Source organism: Peromyscus leucopus, chromosome 15, assembly GCF_004664715.2.
Source record: "Peromyscus leucopus breed LL Stock chromosome 15, UCI_PerLeu_2.1, whole genome shotgun sequence".
Lineage (NCBI taxonomy): Eukaryota > Metazoa > Chordata > Mammalia > Rodentia > Cricetidae > Peromyscus > Peromyscus leucopus.
Genome location: NC_051076.1, coordinates 19,441,179 through 19,456,767, shown reverse-complemented (window position 1 = coordinate 19,456,767; position 15,589 = coordinate 19,441,179). Strand labels below are relative to the sequence as shown.

The 15,589-nt window shown below is 48.1% G+C and overlaps 1 protein-coding gene across 1 annotated transcript in view; it reads right to left on the bottom strand.

The window, feature by feature from the left end:
• The window catches only part of LOC114690640 (kinesin-like protein KIF28P), a 64,056-nt gene that overhangs the window by 32,819 nt on the left and 15,648 nt on the right, over nt 1–15,589 (bottom strand). Inside the window, 6 exon segments of the mRNA XM_028865485.2 lie at nt 686–792; nt 2,034–2,101; nt 5,719–5,830; nt 11,245–11,399; nt 14,445–14,590; nt 14,593–14,668. Of these exon segments, the coding sequence (XP_028721318.1) occupies nt 686–792; nt 2,034–2,101; nt 5,719–5,830; nt 11,245–11,399; nt 14,445–14,590; nt 14,593–14,668 (664 nt within the window).

The window sequence follows — 15,589 nt, the reverse complement described above, 5'->3', positions numbered from 1 at the left end:
AGAATGACAGATTTGTCTTACGCTGTGTTTTCCTGTTTCATGCCTGGGTCTGTAAACAGTGAAAATTAGATGCCGAATGTGTGTTGACACCTAGCACATCCAGAACCTTGGGACCAGCAGATCTGGCATGGACCACCGCATGCATCTACTCTAACTCAGGCCGTGCTCTGTGGCCCTGGATGCCTGAGGTCGGCAGGTCAGCGTAAGAAGCCTGGAGATGTGTCCTGGTGGGTGTGCCTGCTCTGTGTCCGAACAGCGTGGGAAAGCACAAGGCCATGGTTTCACATCAGTGCCAAACGAGACGACATTGATGTCAGAGCTGGAATATTCCAAGGCTGAGCCAGAAGATCCTTAACAAAATGAGGGCCAGCCGGGCGGTGGTGGCGCACGCCTTTAATCCCAGCACTCGGGAGGCAGAGCCAGGCGGATCTCTGTGAGTTCGAGGCAGCCTGGCTACCAAGTGAGTTCCAGAGAGCGCAAAGCTACACAGAGAAACCCTGTCTCGAAAAACCAAAAAAAAAAAAAAAAAAAAAAAAAAAAAAACAAAATGAGGGCCTCCTTCCCACCCCTCCACCTGGCCACTCCTCCTTCCCCAGACCAGCTGCTACGCAGGCCACCCCTCAGTCCTTCCAACCAGCCTCTGGACGTCAGGTGTGGCTGAGCAGCATAACCTGACTTGATTTACCTGCCGCTCCGGTGCCCCCGAATCCGAGCAGAGACTTGTTCTCGGCCCTGGATGCTTTCCCCAGCGCGCAGGTGTTGATCACAGCTTTGTTCTGAACCTTTTTAGTCCTGTCACAGACAATGACAGATGCTCCCTCAGGCCCCACTGCAGTCAGGGCTGCACTGCCAGCCCTGGGAAGCAGCGGCAGGCTCCGATCCCAGGCAGGACTGTGCTGGTTTTCACTACCAGGAGTGTCCAGCCTTTTGACACTGTTGCATTCTACAGATTCCTTGGGCCATATCCACAGCTAGCCTGGGATGCATTGTGGGCCCGCGGGCCAAAGGCTAGACGTCTCTGCAACCACTAAGACCAAAACTGACCTCAGGTACCTATGTGGTTCATACAAACTCACAAAGCGCAGCTGAGTCCCCACGCTAGGCGCCGGAATGTCCCGAACACACTTGGCTAATCCAAGAATGTGATTCACCAACAGTCAAAACTGCGCTGCCATGGGCCACAAGCTACAGGGGTTTCTGTTCCTGTCTCTACTCCCACCCCAGTGTCGCCGCCGCAGAAAGCTCAGGCATACCATAGCATGATTTATTCTCTGTCTGAAATTCAAATTTAAAGGGATATCTCCTGCCATTATTATCTTGATGTCTGGGGTTAAATGCTAGGCTTTCCCGCAGGGCTCCACCCCCACAGGCGTTTTGTGCCTTACACCCTTTCATTTCACAGAAGAAATGTAAAGGTTCCAATGAGGCTTGTTCCAAGCACAAAGTCAGGAGCGGAGTATAGAGAGCAGGAGGAAAGGAACATTCCAGAGGCTGCTAAAGCCGAAGTTCCACGGATGCTGGGAGAAAAATGTCATGGCATGAGGCAGTCCTGCATCTGAGCAGTGAAGGGTGGTGGGGGCGGGGGGGGGGGGGGGGGGGTGGGATGTGGTTTTCACTCACAGGAAAGGGCTCTGAGAAGTGTCTGAAGGGCAGATCAGGAGAGGCGGTGCTGGAGGCATGGCCTGAACTGGAGGGTTTTGCTGTTGTTTTGGTTTTTTTTGAAACAGGATCTCACCTGGCTGGAGCTGTTGAACTCACAGAGATCCACCTGCATCTGACTCCCACGATGGGATTAAAGGCTGCGCCACCTCGCTGGAGCCCAAAGAGTAGTTCTGAGCGTCTCTGCAAGAGCGCCGCCTCTCCGGCCCCTCCTTCTCTTTTGTTTTGATTTTTCATTCCTCTCTCACTAGTCACTTAATTCTCCTCTCCTGGACTCCCCACCCTAGACACCAAGCCATCAGGTAGCAGCGTGCTGAAAGGAGCCGGGACTTAGGACCGGGGACACGACCAGTTGCTGCTCACCAACTGCTCACCTCTCGGCGTATCTCAGTGTCGACAAGGTCTCCTCATAGCAGATATCAGCTGGGCTTATGGCGGCAATCTGGAAGCACCCCGTGCAGACTTTCATCATCCAGAGCTTTAGTACCATCGATGCTATTAAAATAGCTAATACTTGGGTTGGGGGGATGACACCACCAGTCAAGTACTTGCTTTGCAAGCAAGAAGGACTGGGTTTGATACCAGAAGCCACACAAAAGTGCCATGCGCGCTGGCACCCGCTTGTAATCCCAGCTCTGGGAGGCAGACAGGAGGGCCCATGGGGCTCACTGGCCTGTGGTGTGGATTAATTTGTGAGCTCCAGGTCAGTGAGAGACCCTGTCTCAAAGGAAGTGGGTGGCATTCCTGAGGATGACGCTAGAGGTTGTTGTCTGGCCTTCACACACGTGTGCACACACACAGACAGGTTTGCACATGCACCTCATGCATGCACATGCTAAAAAATGCATGCACATAAAAAAATGTTCACGAAACAACTTATACATTTAATTTTCAGTATTATTTGAACCCTAAATTATTTACTTATAAAGATTTATTTGCAAGATCACATATGTGTATGAATGTTTCACGTGTGTGTGTGTGTGTGTGTGTGTGTGTGTGTGTGTGTGTGTGTGTGTGCCTGGCCCTGTGGAGGTCAGAAGACATCAGATTCCCTGGGACTGGAGCTACAGATGGCTGTGAGCCACCATGTGGGGTGCTGGGATCAAAACTTGGTCCTCTGCAAGAGCAAGAGCTCTAAACCACTGAGCCATCTCTCCACACCTCTGAATTTTAAATTTTCAAAAAAAAAATTATTTTTACGTGTGTGTGTGTGTGTGCACGCACGTGCTCAAGCATGTGGCAGTCAGAGGACAACTTGCAAGAGTTGGTCCTCTCCTTCCACTCTGTCAGCTCCGGGACTAGAACTCAGATCATCAAGTTTGGCAGCAAGCACCTTTTCCTGCTGAGCCAGTTCACTGCCCTATTTGAATTTTTTTAAATTTATTTATTTTTATTTTACTTGCATTGGTGTTTTGCCTGCATGTACGTCTGTGTGAGATGTCAGATGTTGGAGTTACAGACAGGTGGGAGCTGTCATGTGGGTGCTGGGAACTGAACCCAGGTCCTCTGGAAGAGCAGTCAGTGCTCTTAACCACTGAGCCATCCCTCCAGTCCACCCTATTTGAATTTTACAAGCCAGAAAACTCTGCTTAGAGAAAACTAGTACAGCCAAGGTCACCCAGATGGTAACCAGCCAGAACTGGAATCTGTGCTGGCTACCGGCTAACTCTGAAATTTGTCCCTGTCCAGTGACTGCCACAGGCTCTGTGTCCTTGGGCCTCAGCAACATCCTCAGGAAACTGAGTGATTGCTGGATGCTATCAGGGTCAGAAGAAAAAAGTTTTGCTCATTCCAGATCCTGTCAAAGGCATGGCGGCTAATCCTGTGTGACCTTTCCATCGCTGAGACAAACCGCCCAGGAAAACCAACCACCAAAAGGATTTCTCTGGGCTCAGACCCCCAGAGGACTCAGCGCACCCCAGCAGGTAGTGCAGGTGGAGGAAGCAGAGCATCGCACAGGTGCATTGTGGGTCTGGGAGAAAGCCTGAACTGTGGGGGGTGGGGGGCTTCCCTGCCCTTCCTCCCTCTTCTGCGACCTCAGCCTGCAGCCTCAGGAATGCTGCAGCCCACACCAGGGCAGGCCTTTCTTTGCTACACCCTCTCTGGAAACACTGCCACAGACTCCGGCTGGGGTAGGGTATGCTTCGCTAATCTCCGAGCTGTGGCAATGCATTTCCGTGAAAACGTCTCTTCCGTTCTAAGAGACTGGAAGAGACTGGAACTTCGGCTGGACCTCACAGGCAGAGTTAATAGCACACCTTGAGGTCGTTAAGACCTAGGACTACTGTCCTACCGTGTACTCAGGCCGGTTTGTTTAACTCGCCTTTAAGAGAACAACCTTGCCTTGCGTTTCCCTGCGACCAACATTTACAACCTAAGGTAAAGCGTGACTGTGATCTTGTGTTAAGTACTCTTCCATGGCCCTGACTCAGGGCAAAACGGGTGTATCATTTGCTGAAAAGCAGCAAATACAGCAGTTGAAGGCAGCTCCCTAAGATCTACCATAACGTTTGAAAGCCTCTATGGATATTGGCTGATGAACAATGATGTCTGGGTACTGTCTGTTGTCTGGGTCAGTTGGAATCAGTTGGAGCCAGTGACTCATCCTTTTCAAGAGAAAGTTTTGTTGATATCCATGGGAGGCCTGCCCTTTTCTGAACAGAAATGGAGGGGGGAGTGGGTGGGGGAGGGGAGAGTAGAGGTTGGGGGAGGGAATGGGAGAAGAGGGAAGGATGTAAAATAAATAAGTTTGGGTTGGGGATTTAGCTCAGTGGTAGAGCGCTTGCCTAGCAAACACAAGGCCCTGGGTTCGGTCCTCAGCTCTGGGGGAAAAAAAAAAAAAAGACGAAAAAATTAATTTTAAAAAAATTTAATTAAAATTAAAAAGGAGAGTTTGTTCGTTTTTGCTGAAAGCCAGGCTGGTGTCATTGAGCTTGGAGGAGGTTAGCTGTGGCCATTCTGTGTTTTATTTGAGTCTTGGGATGCTCAATATTTATCTCCTACCTCCTTTCTTCAGTATTTTGTTGTTGTTAAAACACTACAATGGGTGGGGAGGGTAGGGGGCTGGCTCAGTGGAAGGAGAAATGCCTAGAATGGTACCCTTCTGTAGTTCCAGCACTTGAGAGGCTGAGGCAGGAGGATTGTGATTTTTGAGTCCAACCTAAGTTATATAGTGAGACCCTGTCTCAGAATGAGCAAAGCCCTCAGGTCTGCCCTCATGAGTCTTGCGGCTAGATCTGCACGGTGTCCTCGCCTCACTGTGCAGGTGACTAGACTGCCGTCAGGTCGCTGGATTTTCATCTGCAGTCAGACACTCAGAAGGTGTCTTGGCTGCACGGGTTTTGTTTCTGCTTTCCCAGTCCTGGGAATGGAGCCCAGACTCTAATACATGGTGATGCTGTACCCTGAGCTGCATCCCCAGGCCAGAGGAGTGTTGTTTTAGTCCAGGTTCCTGGTGAATGCACCACTGAGATCCACACATAACCGACACCTGGAAAGACTTTAAGATGAAGTATTTAGGCAAGAGTCCATGATAAAAAGCGAGGGTGTGTTTTACTGTGAGTTTGGGGAGGGGCAGCATTTACCCAGTTTTGTCTCATTCTGCAACTGGAGAGAGAGGGCCCTGGCTTAGCAGGCTGCCGCCCACATAGCTGACTGACTCTCGGTGCTAAGACGGAAACTCGGTCACCCTGCAGGTTGTACGTCTGCCTGGCAACTGACTGCCTCACCACAGAATGCAGGTGGTAGCATTATTGTTAATTTTGTTCATGGCTCAGTGGTAGAGCACTTGCCTGGTGTGTGCTAGGCCCTGGTTTCTATCCCCGACACAAAACAAAGTCAAAATGGAAAGCAATATATATTCCAGTAGCAGCCCCGAAAGCTGCGGCAAAGAACAAAATATCTAATGTTGTGGAAGCCTCGTCACACACTGAAGCAGACAGGCATCAGGGCCTGTGAGATGATGGAGAGAGCAAGGCTGAGCACTGAGTCCTGGGTGTGTTGAGAGTGATTTCAGCCATAGAATACCAAGAGCTGTTCTAGGAAAGAAAGAGATCTTACCAGTGTTGTCCGGCTGTTCCCGCCCAGAGCCGACTGGAGCAGTTTGGTCAGAACCGAATCTCTGTAGGGAATATGCAGAACTTTCTTCCCCATGGCGGAGTCAGCCAGAGCACTGCGGGAAAGAGAAAACACTAAACAGTCAATGGAAGGGCTGAGAAGACGCTGCCTCTCCAGGTAACTCGAGATGGCCCACACATCCCTGCAGTGGTCCCTGCTGTGGTTTGAAGGTCACCCCTGTGGGTAAGCCACTGTTTACGTCTGCCTCCAAGGAGCCCCCTCAAACCATGAGCCAAGATAAATCCTTCCTCCCTGAAGTGGCTCCAGGTCGGAGAGAAGTGGCTAACACACCCTGTAAAGTGGCAATAATAACACAGACTAGGCCAGGCAGTGGTGGCGCACACCTTTAATCTCAGCACTCGGGAGGCAGAGGCAGGCGGATCTCTGTGAGTTCGAGGCTAGCCTGGGCTACCAAGTGAGTTCTAGGAAAGGCACAAAGCTATACAGAAAAACCCTGTCTCAAAAAAAGGAAAGAAGAAAAGAAAGAAAGAAAGAAAGAAAGAAAAATAACACAGACTAGTAGACACCTGTGCAAAAGTGTCCAAACAATGCCCCAGCCAGCAGGGCTTTAACGGGTTCTCGACCACCCTAAGGACGGAATGTAGGGACAGGAGACACAAAGGAAATACCAAGTCAAGATTCTGATCAAGGTGCAACTTTATTTTTCTCCAGGAGGGTTTATATAGTTCCTGCAGGGTGGGGGGAGCAGGAAGCTGTCATCTGCGTAAGGTGAGGCAAGCTAACAGGATGTTTGTATAGGATGTTTACAGGGTGAAAGGGTCAAGGGCTCTGACTCAATGTCCTGTTGCTAGGCAACCTGACTGTAAGATGATCTAGTTCCCTGTCTTATGGGGGTCTGTATTTTTCCACTGACTAGAGATTCTATCCTTGTCCCTGACAAAGCAAGACAGGACAGAAGCCAGAGACCCCGTGTGCATAGATAGCCTCATCTACACCAACGACAGGGACAGGAGAGAGGGCCCCGAATTTAAGAGCATGTACTGCTCTTGCAGAGAACGCGACTCCCACACCCGCAATAGGTAGTTCCCAATTACCTGTAACTCCAGCTCAGGGGATCTGGCGCCCTCTTTTGGCCTCCATGAGCACCTGCACTCACATGCACATACCCACTCTCATATACATAATTAAAAATTTTTTAAATTATAAAACTCAAGATAATTAGGCAAAGATGAATCTGATAGTAAAGGTGTTATGAATTATGCACACTTGGGAAACCTCCAGCTGGCCAGGCCAGGGTATCGCATGCGTGAAGGAAAACTTGCTGGTGTGCTGGGCAGATGCACGCCATCGCTCTGCAATTCACAACCCAGACGCTGCATCCACGTGGAGAGTTTATTATAATAGAGAGATAAAGAGGAAGATAGGAAAGAGGGGGAGAAGAGAGAAAGAGAGGAAGAGAAAGAGAGAGGTCAAGGGGTGTACACGTCGAGGAAAAGGCAGGAGAGAGAGAGGAGAAGGGGTGGAGACTTTCCTTAAAAAGAGACTTTTACAGGGCGGCACCAAGGGGTGGGATTTCAAGGGGCGGATCAGAATATTAACAAAAAACCCGCTTGTTTTGGTGGTGTGCTAGCAGGTAGGGGGTGCCAGGTGGGGAGGGGTGTGATGGAGACTTGTGGCTTCTGAAAGTGTTCTATATTTTGACCTTGGTGTGAATTACATTTTGTGTGTGTGTGTGTGTGTGTGTGTGTGTGTGTGTGTGTGTGTGAACTTGTTTATATAAATTCATTGAACAGAGCATTTCAGATTTATGTACTTCAAAGCCGGGCAGTGGTGGCGCATGCCTTTAATCCCAGCACTCGGGAGGCAGAGGCAGGCGATCTTTGTGAGTTCGAGGCCAGCCTGGGCTACCAATTGAGTTCTAGGAAAGGCGCAAAGCTACACAGAGAAACCCTGTCTCGAAAAACCAAAAAAAAAAAAAAAAAAAAAAAAAAAAAAAGATTTATGTACTTCAAAGAAAAAAAGATGTATGTATGTCACTGGGATTTATACCATAATTAAAGAGTTTTTTAAAGTTACTCTCAGAAGAAATTGTAACACTTCACAGTTTGGTTGGAGCCTCTGGCTCACCCCTGCATGGTCTGGGAAACCCCATTCCCCCCACCCTCCCTCTCTAAACCCCACCAGCTCAGAGAGCCTCTGACCAAAAAAAAAAAAAAAAAGGTGCCAAAATGCCCAGTTCCACATTCTTGGCAGCTACCAACCCCCCACCCTGAGCGCTCAGCTTTTGACCAGACTTGGGCACAAACCCAGCTTGTGGCAGACACGTCCTCACTGTTAGTTCCCGCCGGGGCAGCAGCCTGCCTCAGCTGCCAAGGCAGTTACGTCATCACCTGCGGACACACAGGCATCCTTTAAAAGTGCCCGCCAGTTCCCTCTCTTGCCTCCCCTCTTGCCTGTTCTGTCTGTCTGTCTGTCTGCCTCCTTACTCCAAAACAGTCTCTCTCTCTCTCTCTCTCTCTCTCTCTCTCTCTCTCTCTCTCTCTCTCTCCCCCTTTCCCCAATAACCCTCTTGCACCAACTCTGTTCCCAGTGGCATGTTTGCTTAGTGGTATACCTAGTGGCATACCTTGGCAGGGTCCTCCGAAAGATGCCAACTTTGCCTTTGTTTTGTTTTGTTTTTTTTTAAAGATTTATTTATTTATTATGTATAGTGTTCTGCCTGTATGTATCCCTGCACACCAGAAGAGGGCACCAGATCTCATTACAGATGGTTGTGAGCCACCATGTGGTTGCTGGGAATTGAACTCAGGACCTCTGGAAGAACAGCCAGCACTCTTAATTGCTGAGCCATCTCTCCAGCCCCCAATTTTGCTTTTTTAAAAAATTCTTTTAATCGCCCCTCACCCACAATCTATAACATCTCCCTGCTTTAGTTCAGGTGCAGAACTTCTCTGGCCTCGATCTCTGAGACTGGGGAACTGGCCCAGGAATTGCTTTGCTCAATAAACCTGTTGGCTATACTTTTTCAATTCTGCTTGATCTGGCTTGCTGCATTGGTGGAGAAACTTTTGGGGTGGGGGGAGAAAACCTATTACTCACCTTTTTACATGAAGTTAAAACAATGTGCCACACATATGCACTAACATGCATGTGATAGAACAAGATTGGAGAAGGCTCACTGGATGGAGTGTGAAGATGAGGTCCAATTCCAGCACCCACATAAAAGCCAGGCTGTTGTGGAATATTATTTTAAGATGTGTTACATTTGTTTATGCTGTGGAACATTTGTTTAATGATGCAAAGATTTGTTTTATTCTTTTACATTGCATTTGTTGAACTCTGAAGCTGTGTACCGTATTACACCTGACTGGTCTAATAAAGAGCTGAATGGCCAATAGCAAGGCAGGAGAAAGAATAGGCAGGGCTTGCAGGCAGAGAGAATACATAGAAGGAGAAAAAGAGAGAAAAGAGGGACCAAGGAATGAGAGAAGGAGGAGGACACTAGGGGCCAGCTACCCAGCTACAAAGCCAGCCACGGAGTAAGAGTGAAAATAAGATGTACAGAAGTAAGAAAAAGAAAAATTCCAGATGCAAAAGGTAATGGGATAATTTAAGTTAAGAAAAGCTGGCTAGAAACAAGCCAAGCTAAGGCCGAGCATTTATAAGTAACAATAAGCCTCTGTGTGATTTATTTGGGAGCTCCAAAAGAGCCAAAAAAGCAAAACGGGTAAAACAACAACAACAACAACAACAAAAAACAACCAACAACACCAGGCTGGTGTGGCAGTCCACCAGACCTTGGGAGGTAGAGACCAGAGATCTCCCCCAGGGCAGGAGGAGGGAGAACAGACCCCAGGGCAATCTTTCTAGAGCTAGACTAGCTGAACCGTGGGCTCCATCTTCATCAAGAAACCTCACTTCAATAAATACAGTGGAGAGAGCTGAGGGAGACATCCTACATGAGGAGGACATCTCTGATCTCTGCACAAGTGTGTACATATGTGCACACCCACCCACATGTGTACGCACACACATACAAACACCTCCCTGGCCAAAAGGAAAAGAAAGAAAAACAAGGAGGAGCGATGGTGGGGGAGGGGTGGGACCTCAAAGCCCACATGGCGGGTACCTCCAGGAGGAGAGCCCAGGAACAGAATTCTGCACCACACCAACTACTTCAGTTGATGGAAGGAACATCTATTCTGCTAACATTATTTTGTGAAGCATTAATTAGTTTTAAATATACAGGCAGGCTGGGCATGAACCAATGATGCCACTGTATCGTGAACTAAAGGCTATTATTAATCTAATTTTATTTCATTTACCTTGGTAGGTTTGGAGCTGGAGATGGGCTCCAGGTCTCGGGCTCACTAGGGAACTGGAGTACCACCCTCTGCTCTTTTAGATGTGATTGTTTTACATCATGACCTGGTGGTTTGAATGAGAATGGCCCCTGTTGTGGAAAATCACTTTAATTATGTAAAGGTCTGTTACATTTGTTTATGCTGCATTTGTTTAACCGTGTAAAGATGTGTTCCTTTCGTTTAAGCTGCATTTGTTTAAGCAAAGATGTGTTGCATTTGTTTTACCTTGCCTGCCTAAGGCACCCAACTGGTCTAATAAAAAGTCAAACAGGGCTGGAGAGATGGCTCAGAGGTTAATAGCACTGATTGCTCTCCTGGAGGTCCTGAGTTCAATTCCCAGCACCTACATGGTGGCTCACAACCATCTGTAATGAGATCTGGCACCCTCTTCTGTGTACATAATAAATAAATAAATCTTTAAAAAGAAAGTCAAACAGCCAATAGCTAGGCAGAGGAGGGATAGGTGGTACTGTCAGGTAGAGAGAATAAGTAGGAGGAGGAATTTAGGCTGAAAAAGAAGAGGGAAAAAGAGGGGCAGAGGCCCAGGGCCAAGTGGCCAGACACAGAGGAAGCAGGAAAAGCAGTAGATACAGAAGGAAAGAAAGGTAAAAAGCCCTGAGGCAAAAACATAGATGAATAGAAACAGGTTAAATTAAGTTAAAAGAGCTAATGGGACAAGCCTAAGCTAAAGGCCAAGCTTTCATAACTAATAAGAAGTCTCCGTGTCATGGTTTGGGGGCTGGCAGTCTGAGAAAGCCTGTTACAGGCCCCCATAGGCTCAGATGTTTGGATGCTTGGTCCTCCGTTGGTGGAACTGTTTGGAAAGGATGAGGAGGTGTGGCCTTGATGGAGGAGGTGTGTCACTGAGGGTGGGCTTTGAGGTTTCAAAAGCCCACACCATTCCAGTCAGCTCTTTCTGCCTCCTGCCTCTGGATCAAGATGTGAGCCCTCAGCTACTGCTCCAGTGCCGTGTCTGCCTGCCTGCTGCCATGCTCCCTGCCATGATGGCCATGGACCCTTCCCCTCTGAAACTGTCAACTCCCAGTAAACTATTGCTTCTACAAGTTGCCTTGGTCACGGTGTTATCTTCAGAGCCATAGAAAAGTAACTAAGACACATGAATCTCTGTGTGCTGGCCACATACCTGATGACGTTTCCTAAACTGGTTAGGCTTAAATTGACCCTCGATCCTTCCCTCAGCCGGTCTCCTTCAGCTCCTGATGATTTCTGCCTCTCACTTCCTGCCAAGTCCACCATGTTGATGCTGGATTGCTTGGTGAGGGCTGTGTCCAGGAAAATCTGTAGAGACACACCTCAGGCTGTTAGACTGGTGCCTCGGAGCCAGACTGTGCCACCAGCTTGCACGACTCCAAACGTAACAAAGCGGTGACGGCTGTCGCCGAAGGTGCCGTCCCTGCGCAGGGACAGTTGACAGTGATAAAGCTGCGCTCCTGGGTCCACACGTCCTGCTCGCCTCTCTCCAGTTCCGCAAAGCTCTTTCGGGGGACGTAATAGATACCAGTCATGGCACAGGCATTTCAGTAAACTCTTAGCACATAGAATGCTGTGATACCTGCGACATCATGAACTGTTCAGCTTTGTGGTCCAGCAGCTGAATGAACACACACTGGAATCCTATAGGGTTTCCTGCTGGCTATACTTTTTTTTTTTTTTAAACATTTTAACTTTCTCACTTAAAAAAAAAAAAAAGAATTTGGGCCTGGAAAGATGACTCAGCAGTTAAGAGCACTGGCTGCTCTTCCAGAGGATGGGGTTCAATTCCCAGCACCCACATGGTGGTTCACAACTATCCATAACTCCAGTTCCCAGGGATCTGACACATTCATACCAATGCACATAAAATAAAGTTAAATAAACTAAAAAAAAAATAAGCTTCCCTTATTTGCCTTCATCCGATTTCTCCCCTTGCTAACATGGTAAAATTCATCCAGTGAACTGCCCTTAAAATGTACAAAATTCTCTGTCCTGGATTTGTTTACACTGTGTGAAGATGTGTCACTGTGATTGGTTTAATAAAAAGCAGATTGGCCAGTAACTAGGCAGGAGAGGCTAGGCAAGGCTTCCTGGCAGAGGGAGGAACTCAGAGGGGTTAGAATCTAGGTGCAGGAGAGATGTCAGCGAGACGCGGAGGGAGTCAGATCTGCAGATGGAGAAGAGGTAAAAAGTCACGTGGCAGAACACAGATTAATAGAAACAGGTTAATTTAAGTGATAAGCTAGTCGGGAACACGCCTAAGCTAAAGGCCAAGCTTTCATAATTAATAATAAGTCTCCATGTCATTATTTGGAAGCTGATGGTCCCAAAAGAAGGTCCGACTACAATTCTGTGTGTGTGTGTGTGTGTGTGTGTGTGTGTGTGTGTGTGTGTGTCTCTGTGTGTGTGTGTGTGTGTGCATGTGGATATGCATGTGTGTGTATGTCTGTGCATGTGCATGTGTGTGTATGCACAGGTACACTAGTGAGTATTGATGCAGAGGACAGAGGTTGCTATCATGTGTCTTCCTCAACTGTTCCACACTTGATTTTTGAGGCCGAGTTTCTCACTGTCCCAGAGCTCACTGATTTGGCAGACTCCTGGTCAGGAGGTCCCTGCAATCCCCCTGTCTCTGCTTCTTTAGCATGAAGATCATAGGAGCATGCTGCCATGCCTGACCCTTTTATGTGGGCTCTGGGGATTTGAACTCTGGCCCTCATGTTCGCACGGCAAGCGCTTTACTGATGAACCATCCTCCCATCTCTAGAAAATTCTCTAGAACGCAGTGCCTCATCTCAGCCTCCCAATGTGCCTGAGGACAGAGCCATCACCACATTTTACAGAAGACAGAACTGGGGGTTGGGAAGATGATCCCCTCAAAAATGTTAGCACGGGTACCTAACAGCCACTTATGAGTCCTCTGTTCCTGGTGTGAACGTGATGGTTTCCTCCATTGCTGGTTCAGCACTGAGAGGACAAGGGCCGTGTAATCACAGCTGGCTGTGGCTTCACCCAGGACTCAGGAACAACTGTTTCTAGAACAAACCAAACCCACCAGGGATGTTGCTCAGAGACGTCCTGACACCCACCGAGGAGAATGGAGAAGAGAGGTCCTCTCTGGTTTATCAAAGGAGCTGTGGGATAACCCCTCTGTGTGCTGTACATATGTTTTATTACCTATGGTTGATAAAGAAGCTGCTTTGGCCTATAGCAAGGCAGGATAGAGCCAGGCAGGAAATCCAAGCAGAGAGAAGGGCAGAGTCAGGGAGATGTCAGCCAGCCACTGGAAGAGCACAGGTAAAACATAGATTAATAGAAATGAATGCTGGGCAGTGGTGGCGCACGCCTGTAATCCCAGCACTTGGGAGGCAGAGGCAGGTGGATCTCTGTGAGTTCGAGGCCAGCCTGGTCTACAAAGTGAGTTCCAGGACAGGCTCCAAAGCTACAGAGAGAAACCCTGTCTTGAAAAACAAAACAAAAAAACAAAACAAAACAAAAAAAAAAAAAAAAAAAAAGAAAGAAAGAAAGAAAGAAAGAAAGAAATGGATTAAGTTGTAAGAGCTAATTAATAATAAGCCGAGTGCCGGGCGGTGGTGGCGCACGCCTTTAATCCCAGCACTCGGGAGGCAGAGGCAGGCGGATCTCTGTGAGTTCGAGGCCAGCCTGGACTACCAAGTGAGTTCCAGGAAAGGCGCAAAGCTACACAGAGAAACCCTGTCTCGAAAAACCTAAAAATAATAATAATAATAATAATAATAATAATAAGCCTGAGTGATAGGCCAAACAATTTGTAATTAATATTAAGCCTCTGAGTGATTATTTTTAAAGTGGCTATGGAACTGAGCGGGCCAGAAAAGCCTCCATTTACACAAAGGCTTTAGTTAGTTACAGGATTTCCAAGAACTGATTTTGGTCAGTCCGAGTCTCAGAAAGATGCTTGAGTACCTGGCCTTGCCCTTGGCTCATGGCTGATCCTCAGGTGGGTAAGCATGGGCCTGCTAATCTTAGTTCTCCATGCTAGACCACAGTCAGTGTCTTCACAGTTGACTCCTTTGCCAACTTGGCCTCAAAATTCACTCCTCGGAGTGTAGAATTTACTTGAGGAAAAACAGCCAGCCATGTCCTGTGGGCACTCCAAGGATTGGTTGATCACAAGACCACTCTGTCATAAGTAAGGAGCCTGCTTCATTGAGGAGCGGGCAGGGAGCAAGGCCCTCAGCTCTTCCCGTCTGGGCCCCACCTTCTATGGTTGGAAGCGGGTACCTTAGCCCCTGGCCCGCTCCGGACAAAGTCCACCGCACCACCCCTGCTCTGCCACCAGGAGCCTGTCCCCCAGATGAGGACTCCCACCTGCTTGAACTGGATGGTGATGACCATGTGGGACCGGCTGCTGCTGGCATTCATGTTGGTCGAAGCTGTCATCCTGATTTTTGATCCCTGCTCCATCAGCTTTTCAATCTGTGCGTAATTCTCACAAGGCACCCACTTCAGACCTCCACAAAAAAGCCCAGCTGTGGATCTTCCCTGACTTTCAACCCTCCGGGAGTCTTGGTTCTAGATAGCAAATCTCTTATCTGTAGGAGGAAACAGAAGAAATGGTATACAGCTCAAGAACGTGGGAATTTCATTTCCTTCCTTATCACTGCCTGTGAAATATTAGGTGCTCTGTAAATACGTCTTAGGTAGTTGAATTAATACTGAGTTTCTTTCTTTCTTCCTTCCTTCCTTCCTTCCTTCCTTCCTTTCTTTCTTTCTTTCTCTCCCTTCCTTCCTTTCTTCCTTCCTTCCTTCCTTCCTTCCTTTCTTTTTCCGAGACAGGTTTCTCTGAGTAGCTTTGCGCCTTTCATGGAACTCACTCTGTAGCCCAGGCTGGCCTCGAACTCATAGAGATCTACCTGCCTCTGCCTCCCGAGTGCTGGGATTAAAGGCATGTGCCACCACTGCCCAGCTCTTTTTTTTTTTTTTTTTTTTAAATACTGAGTTTCTACAGGTACCAGACAACCTTGTAATTGAGCTAAGTAAGAAACAGGGAAATGTACAAGAAAGAAGACAAGAGAGGCTAGACAGTGGTGGCACACACCTTTAATCCCAGCACTCAGGAGGCAGAGGCAGGTGGGTCTCAGAGTTTGAGGCCAGCCTCGTCTACAGAGTGAGTTCCAGGACAGCCAGGGCTACCCAGAGAAACCCTGTCTCAAACAAACAAACAAACAAACAAACAAGCAAGCAAAAACAAAAAAGAAGACAAGAAAGTCTATCATAACAGTGGAATGAGAAGACTAATTACGTGTGTGTGTGTGTGTGTGTGTGTGTGTGTGTGTGTGTGTGTGTGTACACATGTGTGTGTACGTGTACTTGAGTGCCTGTACAGGGAGTTGAGGTGCACATGGAGTACCACAGTACCACAGTGTGCACACGGAGGTCAGAGGACAACTTTGTGGAGTCAGTTCTTTCTTTCCATCTTTATGTGGGTTCAGGAGATCGAACTCAGGTCATCA